This window comes from Rhipicephalus sanguineus, chromosome 7 (genome assembly GCF_013339695.2).
Source record: "Rhipicephalus sanguineus isolate Rsan-2018 chromosome 7, BIME_Rsan_1.4, whole genome shotgun sequence".
Lineage (NCBI taxonomy): Eukaryota > Metazoa > Arthropoda > Arachnida > Ixodida > Ixodidae > Rhipicephalus > Rhipicephalus sanguineus.
Genome location: NC_051182.1, coordinates 32,413,803 through 32,427,330, shown reverse-complemented (window position 1 = coordinate 32,427,330; position 13,528 = coordinate 32,413,803). Strand labels below are relative to the sequence as shown.

The 13,528-nt window shown below is 46.2% G+C and overlaps 1 protein-coding gene across 1 annotated transcript in view; it reads left to right on the top strand.

Annotated features, from left to right (window-relative positions):
• LOC119398596 (retinal-specific phospholipid-transporting ATPase ABCA4-like) overlaps nucleotides 1-13,528 on the top strand; it is a 99,022-nt gene that overhangs the window by 61,951 nt on the left and 23,543 nt on the right. Inside the window, exon 13 of the mRNA XM_049417359.1 lies at nucleotides 7,664-8,118. Coding sequence (XP_049273316.1) covers nucleotides 7,664-8,118 — 455 coding nt within the window. The remainder of the gene's footprint in view (nucleotides 1-7,663; nucleotides 8,119-13,528) is intronic.

The window sequence follows — 13,528 nt, the reverse complement described above, 5'->3', positions numbered from 1 at the left end:
TGGTTACATCAAGCTAGCGAAGCGGCCGCGAATGCATCATGAGCTTGGCAATTAAATCATGACATACATGACATACATGTCATGGTTTTCATCTTACCAACTGTTATTCATGTTCTTCATACAGTCACATCGCGCAATACCAATTTTGGTGTATATCAATCTAGTGAAACGGCCGCTAGCGCATCATGAGCGTGGCATGTAAATCAGGTCGTGCATGACTTGCATCTCATGATTATCATGTTACCACGTCTCACTTACGTTCGTCATACAGTCGTGTCGCGTAACACCAATTTTGGTGTATATCACGCAAGCGAAACGGAGGCGAATGCACCACGAGCGTGACATGTAAATCATGACATACATGTCATGGATGTCATGGTTTTCATGCTACCACCTGTTATTCATGTTCTTCATAAAGACACATCGCAAAATACCAATTTTGGTGTATATCAATCTAGCGAAACGGCCGCGAGTGCGCCATGAGCGTGGCATGTAAATCATGTAATACATGACATGCAAATCATGATTTTCATGTTACCACGTGTCAGTTATGTTCGTCATACAGAAATGTCTCGTCATACCAGTTTTCGTATGTATCCCTTCATTTAAACGGCCGCGAGCGCCCCGAGACCATGTCATGTAAATCATGCTGCACATGACATGCGCGTCATGATTTGCATGCTAGGACCTGTCATTATGTTCGTCATGAACTGTTGTCACGCCGTACCAATTTTGGTATATATGAAATTAACGGAACGGCCGCAAGAGCCCAAAAGCCGTGGAATGTAAATCATGCTGTTCATGACATGCGTGTCATGATTTTCATGATATGACCTGTCATTTATGTTCGTAATAAGGCCATGTTATGGCACACCAATTTTGGTATACATCCGATTAATGAAACGGCCAGGAGAGCACAAAGTCGTAGGCGGCTAGATAGATAGATAGATAGATAGATAGATAGATAGATAGATAGATAGATAGATAGATAGATAGATAGATAGATAGATAGATAGATAGATAGATAGATAGATAGATAGATAGATAGATAGATAGATAGATAGATAGATAGATAGATACGCTCAAAGTCGCAGAAGTTCGTTAAGAAATGCTTCGCATTTAAAAGAAAAAGAAGCGCGCCGGCATGTCAACATCAGCATCGTTTTTCTGTACGAGCACCTGTAAACAGCTCTAACTTCGTCCACACCGGTGGGCAATAAACGAGCGAGTAATAAGCGGTCACTTAAAAGTTGACAAACAAGATATCTGTTTGTGAGCAACAAACAGATGCCGCGCCATGAAATCGAGACTGCGCGCTCACGCACGACCGCATGTACGAGCGGTAGTCGGTGCGACAGCATACACACCGTGAATGAAAAAAAAATAATAATAAACTAAAAGATTACAGTCCAAGAAAAAAATTCATTGTATACCCTAAGAGTGGCGGAACTTGCTTGCCCTGCTAGAACGAGTCAGAATATTTGAGGTGGTTTTCCAACAGACAGTGCCGAAGACAGCGACCACTTGGGACACGTTCGAGCCTGCCGTATTTTAACATCATTGACCCTCAACAGATCAAACCTTTTCAAGACGTCTCACACACTCATTTCCTACGTAGACCGCATCTCTTGATACGAAATTCAGCGCGCCAGAACGAAGCAGTATGGCGCTCCACTGCTGACCCGACGGTCGCGGGATCAAATCCCGACCGCGGCGGCTGCGTTTTCGACGGAGGCGAAAATGTTTGAGGCCCTTGTACTTAGATTTAGGTGCCCGTTAAAGAACCCCAGGTGGTCGAAATTTCCGGAGCCCTCCACTACGGCGTCTCTCATAATCATATCGTGGTTTTGGGACGTTAAACCCCAGATATTATTATTATCCATACAAACGCAGAGCTTCGCACATGCGAGTAGGTTGCCAGTATAGTGACGCAGAACTATCGGTAAATTGACTATCGATAGCATCGATAGTTTTTTAAAACTATCGATAGTGTAAGCAAACTATCGATAGTACTGCTATCGACAAACTATCGATAGTCAAATCGGTAGTACCATCGGTAATATCACTAGCGGTATTACTGCCACGCGTGTTTATTGCTTTGTTTTGATGTATTCGGGTTTCACCAACAAAGACTGTTAGCAACGTTTGACAGCGCCGCAATGTTTGATAAGCTTCGCAATTTTTTGAGACCATTTTGTTAAGATTACGCGCCGGACGCGAATATTCAAGTTTATCCGAGAGCTAATGCGAGCACCAGCGATAACGCTGGAAGGTTCGATGACTGATGTATTAAAAAGACGAAGCGTTCCGCCGATTATCAGATTACTCGACGGCCGGCGACTGTACTCGCCGTTATCAGTGCGCAGCGTGTATCGCTTGTATTTTGAGTCAGTTTGATTTTCTGGGCACAAGTTCGCTCAAATAAAGAGCTTCGTATTTCGCAGACTTGCTGCAGCATTCTTCACCATGACAGCCACGTGACAAACTATCCATAGTGGCGCAAATAATGATGCTGTTGCCGGCTGGCCATAGTGCCAAAATATTTGCGATGGCCTGCTATCAGCTTCCCTTAATTTATGAGCAATTTTTGGCAAGAGAAATTATTTCCGCAGTGAAAATGGCGGCATATGTCCAATAAATTCATATTCAAAGGCAACCAGTTACATCTTACAATTAACAAGCTTAGTTCTTGATAATTTGTTTTATTTTGAAATGATAAATGCAATATAAGTTTGAAGTCGAGCAGTTCCACCACATGTACCGGCTTCCCTTCCGCCACAGCTCAATAGTTTGACTTTATGATCATGTGTCAGGAAAGCACTGTGGTGAAGAACACAAGCATGTCAACTTTCTTGCCCTTCAACCTGCTTTTCCGGCTCCACTATGTACCATGCACGCGCGCGGGGAACCAAGTTTACGCTGCAATGAGTTCGCGTTGTTGATCTTGTACTATCGATAGTACTTACTATCGATAGCGCTATCTATAGTATTTTTTTACCATCGATAGTTCGATAGTGACTCAGCTATCGATAGTATCGATAGTACCATCGATAGTTCTGCATCATTAGTTGCCAGACCAGGGACGGCGCCGCCCGCTAGGTAATATGGCGGCGACCACGGAAATAAGTGTTCACGCGACAGTCCCGTGTAATTTTCCTCCTCTCTGCATAGGCTGTGCCGCGCGTCTTTGTGTAGAATTTATTGACGTAAGTGGAAGACGGGCCGATGCAGGCAGCAATAACAGAACTCGTATGTCTTCACTGCAAGGTATTCTATGGCACAGCTTACTGCTTCTTTCAAGGCCACGTCGCCATTCTTTCAGTTCACCTTAAAACACCTTACTTCGGGCTCATGGTAAAAATAAAGCTGACGCCTCTATCAGTTTGTTATGCTGAATTTGTTTTTAAGAAATGCATGTTTTCTTCAGAACTTCCACCCATTTAGAGAGTACAGCAAGGGGTGTTCGAGTGCGTCTGTCAGAGGTGTTGTGAGATTTCGAAAAAGCGTCGCACAGGGAACAAGCGGACACAGTACACGCCGTTGTGCAACGTGCGCGTAGACATTTGATAACAGCTTTCACGTAATGGCGAGCTGACCAGCCGAATCTAACAAATAACCGAAGTAACATGCCAAATAACCTAACACCCATAAAACACACAGGGAACCTATAACACACACAACGTAGCGCGAACGCGGTGGCGCCGGCGTTCTACTCACCACGGGAGTCCGCAGGCACGCGCTGCGGAATCGCACCCACGGACCTTCCCGAGAGCCGACCGTGGCCGACCACGCCAAGCCCCAAAAGAGAGTCATTGCTGTTATCCGTGCACCTGCCTAACCTCGCCGACAGCGCGGCGCGAAACCCTGCGAAAAATACCGGCCAAAAAAAAAAAAAAAAGACATTGCTGCTCCCTCTGTCGTAGGAATCGGTATAACACGAAAGTGAAACGTGTCTTCATGGACGTAGTTGAGCGTTTGTTGTGCATTGTTTCGCCACAAGGGCGGAGGAAGGAATGCTATAGCAACAAATTGTAATGTCACGCGAAGAACGGCAAGCAGCTCGAAACTTGCAACGCGATGCTGGAGCAGAAAGGACGCACGGGAAGAACATACACAGGATGAGCGCGAACTAACAACTGTCGCAGCTCGACAGTTAAAGCGCGCTGCTCAAACACAGAGGAGGACGCATGAAATGAACGCACAAGTATACACAGGATGAGCGCGAACTGTCACAGTTGTAACTTACTTGTGTGTGAGCAGCGCGCTCCTTTCGCAAAAGCGGCCGCTGCAGTGAGCGAAGTGACCTTCGTGCTCTCTATAACTTCAACGCAAACTGGCGGTGAGAACACAAGACGTACAAAATAGCGCCACCACGAGATAAGCGCGCGCGCACGAGCGCCCCCGCCCTGTACTCCGGCCTGGACTCCGCAAAGGCACCATGGCAGTCAGCGCGAGAAAGCGTACGTTGCTCGCACCGACGCATCTTCTGGGCGAGGGCTGCGAGCAAGATTCGCGAGCGCCTCAGTTTGAAGGCAGCTGTCCAGGTTATATGACATCTCCATTGCCTGAGATGTCTAGACGGTATTACTCGCCAGCGGCCAGTCGCGGACCGCTGGCGAGTAATGCGGTAGAGTAAGACGGCCAGTCACGGGCGACATCACTTTCGCTGCGTACACTGATCAGAAAACTTGACAGGACGATGCAGTAGGATGAAGGGAAGGGAGCTACGTGCGCATCTCCCACGTGGTACAATGTTCAGTGTGGCTAACAAAGATACTGGCGGTAACTGAGACGCCAAGTGCAAGAGAACGAAGTCCGCTTTTCTTAAATCGTGCAACAACGCAAGCTAGAATTAGGGAAGCGATAACAGAAATCTGGGCGAGTTTGTAAGAATGCATCATAGAGCAGGTAGCGCAAAAAATACGTAGACACGAGCCAGGAACATAAACACGGGACGAGCGCTAACTCGTGTTTATGTTCCTGGCTTGTGTCTACGTATTTTTTGCGCTACCTGCTCTATGAGGGAAGCGACGTGCGACACGTCAACGCCACGATCCAACTGGTTGTGTCCCACGTGCGACAGGCAGCTCTGCAGGGCCGTAACACAGAGAGAAAGTAACACACACAATGTACCGCGAATGCGGTGTCGCCGACGTTTTAGTCACCACGGGAGTCCGCGGCAACGAGCCGCGGAATCACACCCACCGACCTTCTCGAGAGCCAACCGTCGCCGACCACGCCAAGCTCCAAGAGAGAGTCATTGCTGTTCCCCGTGCAGCCGCCTAACCTCGCCGACACGGCGGCGCCACCTCCACAGTGTTTTGACGTCAGAGGGGGGGGGGGGGCAAATGATTTAAAATAAACATTCGATTAGTTCGATCGACCCCTCTTCGGACGAATGCTTCACATCAATCGTAATAAACGGTATTTTAGAGTGCAAGCAATGAATACAAAAATGTATTGCCATGGTTCAACACGTTTAAATCAAGTTTGTCCTCGGTTTTGCTTGCTTCGGGAAAAGGCGAGACAATTGGTGTGCAGAAATGTAACGTTATTGGTTGCCTTAGGCAGGTACGACGAGAAGTCTACACGCTTTGACTACACGCCGCGACCAAAGCGGCGTGACCACATCACGTGTTCCCCCGCCAGCATCCTTTCACCATCCTCACCCACTTGGGGTCGCTGCGACGGCCGCTACACCGATTATGACGAACGTGCTCTGCGAAGTCCTTCAGTTCGACTGGCGAGGTGACTTTCCGGTACGCTTAGTCGACCGATGTTGCGTCGCTGGATCAAACAGAGCGAGAGAGAATAACAAGCGCTCAGCAGCGACACCCTTCTTGATCCTTGAATGCCATTGACCTCAGGAATTAATTAGAACTAACAGACAAGAAAGCCAAGGAAAGTATAGGGGGTGTTATTTGTAGCAATTATGATGTAAATGCGAAGAAATTGAAGTGGACAAAAAAAAATAACTTGCCACCGGCAGAGACAGAACCTGCGACCTTCGAATAACGCGTCCGATGCTCTACCACAGTGCTACGGCGGCGGTCATCCTCCTGTTCACTTTATGGGGTGTATATGTGCATTTAAACCTAGGAGTGTTAGTCAGCGTCGCTAGTAGCCATGACTGCGAGTGTGGAACACTTTTTTTTTTCTGCCTGCTGGCGTCACGAAGCCCGTGATCTTTTTACGAGCTGGCCGCTGGCCAATAATCCCTCGCATCCTACTTGAAGGCCAAAACGGTCTGCCAGAACTAGACCCTTACTGTGAATGAACGAAACAAGGGGAATTTAAGGGCTCGTTTTTCTTTCCTAGACAACATTAATTAGAACTAACAGACAATAAAGCCAAGGAAAGTATAGGGGATGGGATTTGTAGTAATTATGATGTAAATGTGAAGAAAGTAAAGTGGACGATAAGATAACTTGCCGGTCCCTGCCGGCGGCAAGTTATCTGGACTCGTACGCAGCATGATCGACCACGGTGACACGCCGTGCCAGAGCACCTCCGCCCGAAATGAGGAGCCAAGCTCCGCACACTGATGCATGAAAGCCATCGCAAAACACTGTCGGATTCAGTTCGCTCAGCTTATTAGACCGCTAGGCGTGACTGTGTTGTTACGCTAGTGATTTGGCAGTTGCGTTACGGGCCGCAGTTGCCGATTCGCAAGCGTGCACTCGCGGGCAACACGACGAAGAACAGCAAGGAGCGTGGGCAGCTGCTTGCAGACTAATCGGAAGTCGTTGTTTCTTGTTCGACCAATCGCAGCATCACTTGCAGATCGCATCACAGATTCAACATGTTGACGTCACACACGTCACTGGGGAGGCCGGGAAGGCCCGGAGAGGAGAAGGGATTGTTTCTTGGAATTTGTGGCGCTTCCACGCGTGGCATCGTTGATCGCGACGGCATTCTGCACACGATGTGCGTCTTTACTTGAAATGTTTCGAAAAATAACGGAGGTGGTTTAGGGACCCTTTAAACATACTGCGTTTCATACATCAGGTGTAATGCTACAGGCTAGCGAGACTTCTTGCAGTAGGTGCGTTCGCACCAAGGAACAGTTCAATGATTTTACCAACCGTAATGCGTTTTTTTTTGTCGTTTATTTAGGCTGAGTAATAAATAAAGATGTTTTGTGCCTTATAAACAAACCCCGTTATACGGTTGTCAAGACATCGTTCTCGATCGCTTAACGTCTCTTTGTTTTCGTTTCTTAGTGTTTCATTTGCATCCCGTCGCGACGCCTCAAGGGCAGGCTCGTGCTCGGCTCGCGGACTTAAACATTTTGCTGACCGAACTCCTCGCATAGCTTCCGCAGCGTTGTACGTGATGTATGAAGCAGAGTATAGAACATACAAGTATGCTTTTGTACCTGCTTTTATAGTACAAACATGTTAACCACCCCTTTTGTAATACCCCAAACGGGGCCTTTATGGTGTTAAAAATGAAATGAAATGCCAGCTCTAATTTAATATGAAATGTTGTTGGCTGCAGTGCATTATCCTGAGCCAGAAGATGTAGTGGTAGTATGTTATTCACTAGTTTTATGCGTTCACCCCAGCCGAACAAGCGCCAGCTATGGCGTCTCACTGGCTGGTGTTAGCGTTGCTCGAAGGTGTCTTCAGTGCCATTAACGGCTGGTCCTTGATGTTTACAGGCCTTGGATCCGACTGCAGCGTTGGCATATTCTCATTTACCAACGATGGAATTGGCTGGGAACTAGTTGCCCTGACCGCGGAGGGCATTATTTACCTGGTCATCATGGTCTTCCTGACGTCGGGCTACACGAGAAAGCGTGACTACTTCGTGGCCGAGGAGTCGACCAGCGGTGACGAGGATGTCGAACAGGAGAAGAAGCAGGTCGAGGTACTGAGACGAGAGGGAGACTTCTCGGCACACTCGCTTCTCGTGTGGAACCTGCACAAACGGTTCGGCACATTGCACGCCGTCCGAGGCATCCACATGGCGCTGCGGCTGTCCGAGTGCTTCGGCCTCCTCGGCGTGAACGGCGCCGGCAAGACGACCACGTTCCAAATGCTAGCGGCGCTCATCGGCGTCTCCTACGGCGACGCACGCACCGCGGTGGCCACACTCAGTAAAAACGCCCGTAGAGTGAGTGACCATTCCAGATTAACAGACACGCTTGTACACCTGCCACGTCTGTTGCACAGGGGAATGAACTCGTTCATGCACAGACCCGTTTTAAGGGTGACAGCTCTTATTTTGTTTTATCCGGGAGGAAAGCTACCACCACACGTATTACGGCGTTATTCTTCGGTACTATGCTCCACGCCAAAAGAGACTAACGGGGGACAGAGGTTGCTCCTTTGAGGGAGTAACTGCATTGCCACAACCATTTATCCCCTTAGGGAAGCAACGCAATGGGACGAACAGTTACTCTCCTAGCAGTTACTCCCATGGAGATGAAAATTGTGCCCCTCTAATTCTCCCCGAGGACCAATGGTTACTCTCCCTGCTGCTCCCCCAGTCCCAAGGTTGGTCCTCAGGGAGCAACTGGGAGCAAATGGGACCAACTGTAAGAACAACCTCGGAGCAACTTGTTGGTCTTACCAGTTACTCCCCAAGGAATAACTATTTGTCTTACCCTTTGGTCCCTGGGGACTAAATATTAGTCATTGCCGAGGAGCAGCAGATCATCCTTTCGTTACTCTCCAGGGAATGAACTGTTCAGTCCTCCATATCTGCAGTTACTCTTCGGGAGTTTAAATCTTTATCTTGAACATGCCTTTCAAAGGCTCGACACGTGACCAGAGCTGCTTGGGTTGGTAATCAATTTTTCATCGCTAAATTGCTTTTCTGACACTTGACAAGCGAGCAGATGTGCTTCACCCAGTGCTTCTTAGGTACTTGCAACACAAGATGTGGACAAAATTCAAACGAACAGTTTCTTTTCTTTGTGCCGCAATTGGTGCTCCACATGCACTAGAGGTGTTGGCCGCACACCGCTCGAAACACCAACCATTCGGCACAACAGATCGAAAGGTTTTAGTGCTTTTAATGGAAATAAGGCCCAGTACTGGGAAATCTGAGTTGCCAGGGCAGACACATGGTTGTCTTCGGCAATGGTGACTTTCTCGAGGTGTACGCGGAGGCATGTTGCTTGTAGCAGGCTAGTGCCCTCAAATATCACCATGGCCACAGGGAACGAAGCATCTGGGGGCTGCAGAAATAAAATTAAATTATGATGCGTTACATGCCACAATCACGATAAGATTATGAGGCATGCTGTAGTGGACGACTTCGCATTATTTTGATCACCTAATGTTCTTTAATGTGTTGTGGCAAGGAGTTAAGCCAGTCCTTCCCAATAATGAGAAAGAAAGTTTTCAAACCTCCTCCCAAGTACGAGCGCTCTTAATAAGATGTTTCCATAGAACGTCCAGCCTGCCATAGCTAGTTGAACAAGCAAAGAGTAACATGCACGTTTTTAAATATCTGACATCTATCATGCATAACTTTACAGACAGGACAATGACGCTAGACATTTATACCTCTTTTATTGACAATTTCACTTATCTGGGAATGCAGATTTAATAATAAAAGGTCCACTGACACGCGCAACGTATCTCCAAATACTTAGAACAATAAGGGTGCCCCACGACTTGGTTCATTTTCTTCATAATCGGGTGCTGAATTGGCATCACCGCTTAGTGTATACTGATGACGGAGTGTTTTTTCACCAACAGCTAATTATGCCTGCTATATGACGGCACCAAAGCCATTAAAAGTCCTATGCACTGTTCGATCCTTATGTACTTTCTTTTGTGAAAATTGGCTAATTTACAGGGACTGCAGGAGGTTCGTGCATGAATTACGTAGCCTATTATATAGTACAAATGGATTTTGCCATCATTTCCCGAAGCTTATAAGAAGATGAGTCATCCATGAAAAAAGTCTCATCGCCATGTAAGTTGCAGATAATTTCACGTAGGGAGAAATAAAAGCCTCCATCCTCCCTTTTACCACGCTGGAAGAACACAAATTGAAGCTGTGAGCTTCAGGTCAGAAACGAAAAGTTTTCACAAGCTAGGCGTGAACGCCCCAAAATCCTCAGCGCAATGCCCCAGCACGAACACAGACATTGAAAGGGTTTACACTGCAATTACAAGGTATATAGTGGCCAGTAATGGCATCCTTTGAGTTGATTATTTTCTGTTGAGCTATTAACAGCTAGCCTCCTCGTCAGCTCAATGGGTAAAGCAACTGCGATGGCAAGTGAGTGGTGCCACGTTGAAACCTCTGGTCAAGACAAAGTTTTCTCTAACTTCGAAGCCATTAAAGTAGGCGATCAATACGCATCAGATACATTAGAAAACTTGGATTCAGAATATAAAATTATCCGAAGTGATATGCATCTTTGATCGCATACTCGATAAACATTGAAATCATGAGAATGAGCAGTATAAACACTTTGTGTGCATTGCGATGTAAATGGCTTAAAAAGATTAGGGCAGGATATGCATATGGTAGTCAGAATTCGACTTTACCTGATGAACCGCACAAGCTGTGACATTTTGAGTGGCCAGTGTGCAATGCATGTAAGGCTAACTGAAGTTTATTGAAGACCCGCTTCTTATAGTTGGCAAAAGCGTCACAACACGCAAGTTAAAACGTCACGCAAGCTAAAATTGTTTGCTTGGTGTTGTTTTGTTCATGGATGTTCACGTGAGGGCACATCTTTGGCTGTTTTGTCGTGACGTTTTTGCCAACTATAAGAAGCGGGTTTCCTTTTCAATAAACTTCAGTTTTCAGTCAGCGCTTGTCCCGTGTCCTCTTCTCTGTGTCCAGTTTTCCGCGCGCTAAGGCTCGCCATGAATCTATACCAGCTCGCCCAGTACACCAATTTACTTCAGTTCAAGGTAAACTTTGTCTTGGAATGATGCAGTTTCCTTCGCCACTAAGAACAAATCCCGAATACAAAAGAGCCTAGTACAAAGATCGAAAAACCAAATTGGCAGGTCTTAAGCTATTCGTTATTTTCTTTTCAGAAGTGTGCAATGATATTTTAAATCTATTCCTTTTAACATAGAGTCGGATTCGCACAAAAATGGAATTTATGTCATAGCGTGCAGCAGCCAAAATTTCCACTCAACGTTTGGTCCACAGCCGCATGAATCCAGTAAGAACAAAGAGGGGGTCTAGTCGCCATTCTCGACTTTTATCAAATTTACTTTACGCGCAGGTTTTGGACACAGAACAATGATACTGAAGTTAGTTTTTGGGGAAAAAAATTGCCTAAAAATGCACTTCGTCCACCGAAAACACTTTACCGCACTTACTTACTGAACTTTGAGCACGCTTAAAGGCCAACCCCGGCGATTTTTTGGCCATGTCAAAGTAATGGTGCTTTTATGTTCCGGAGACGCTCCTGTTACGGGCCCGATAGCAGAAATACTCGGCAAATTAGAGAATAATTTTAAATAAGCGAGAAAGTGCAACACCGAAACCGAAACCCAACCGAGTGTACTGTCTACGTATGACGTAGACGTTGTTACCAACGAACCGGAAGTCGTGCAAGGCATGCCGGTCACGTCGGCGCGGTGTATGAAAACTGTAACAGCCGGGACGACCAGCGAAGCGCCGGCCAAACCAACGCTGTCTGTCGCCTTGTGCACAGCAGACGCTCGCTGTAGCGGCCGAAGCCCCGAAGTTAGCGGTGCCCTCGGCTGCGTCACTTCCGCCGCCTTCCCAATACTGATGTCACAGACGCAATGTTGCCAATAATTGTGGGAAGCCAGGAGGGCGTTTGCAGACAATCTCTAAAATTCATTTGCAAACAATCTGCGCATGTCTCAAGCCTGTAATTTGGCATAAATGACGGAAACGTGCAAAGGAACGTACCCAGCGAATTTCATTGAGATCCATCGACCTCGAAAAATCGCCGGAGTTGGCCTTTAATGACCAAAAGGGTACACTTCTTGGTCACACTACCATTTACCAACAAAGAACATGTGAAATGCAACCGCACGAGTATTTTATTTCACTATGCAGTGAAAAGAACTCTAAAGGAGTACTGACACGAATTTGAAATATTTTCGGCTTGTCCTCTAAACAAAAACAGTGGTGTCGAGAACCCTGAAAAGGTGATTGTGGTGCCTGGAAATTCATCGAATATATTTTTAATACCGCTACCTTAAAAAAACACTTTCGGTTTCGATATCGAGGGGGCGGCTTCTCAGTGACGTGTCACCGCAGTGTGACGTGACAGGGAGGTAGCAACTTGTGAAGTACTAGCGGCAGATCCGTCATCTGCTCGTGGTGTACGTAAGCAACAATGAGTGAATTATCCTCCAGTGACCCCGACAGCGATTTCTACGATTTAGGCTGCACACAGGACATAGAGTTCCCAAACTCAATAGAACTGTGTTGAATCGTCGGGATAATGTCCACTACTGTGGGGCTGGCTTGCTAATGCTCAGAGATGAAAACTTCAAAATCAAAGTGAAGTATTTTATACGTGTTGTCTGACTCCGGTGTGTGGAGAGCGTTAACAGTGCATACCAAGAAAATGAAAAACGTCCCTTCAGGAACTTACTGCAATAGACATTCAAAATGAGAATAAAACTTGATGGATATAGACTCAGGTTTGCGTGCTCTTATTTTGAAATGATCTTCATGGCTTTGCCTCGGAACGTTATGCTAGATAATTTAGCTGGAATGCATGTGGATTGTCAAAAGTATTCTGGTTTTAAAATGGCTTTAAAGAGGACTTTTACAATTTTCTTGAAGCTCTCTCGTTAAAGTCAACAACATTGCCTGTCATTCTTTGTAAAAAAAAGAAATTGGGCAGATACGCAATAGTTAAAATTCAGGATGTTTTATAATCTCAAACAAATTTGAAATTTTTGGTTGGCCTGCTATGTTCTAAGTCCGCCTAACTTGATCTGTGTCATGGCTAATTGATACTTTCTGCTTGTCCACACTCGAAATATTAGATACATTTGCCACTCCCATGCATAGATATTTGAAACAGCGAAATATAAAAACAAATACCTGCCTGAACCTGACTAGTGTGACTTTTAGCACATCGTTGAAAAACGCAAGTTTCTCACCACCTCGGAAGACTCTAAACTGGCTGCCCTTGATGGAAAAGGAAACCTTTAAAAGTCACATGCTTCAAGAAAGCAGTCTGCAATTTCCCATCTAAATTATATTTCATTGCGGCTTAAGCCCATACGTTGCCCCGTGTCATGTGCATGCTTCCATGTGACAGTTCATACTTCTGACAATTCAAACTAAACTTTGAGCTCACTTCGAGTTTGAGTAATCGAGTCTGCTGTAATCTGAAATGTGGAACAAATGGCGGGTAAGAACAAGAGTTCTGAGGCAAGCCGTATCAATGATGACGTGATGGGTGCTCTTCACAGGATGTCTGTTGCCAAGAAGCAGGATTGTGGTGCAAAATCCGCGTCACCTCAACTAGGCAATATTCATACAAAAATTACTTAATTGTGCTGGGTGTTTCAAGAAATGTGTGTGAAAACCCTGAAGAACAACCGAC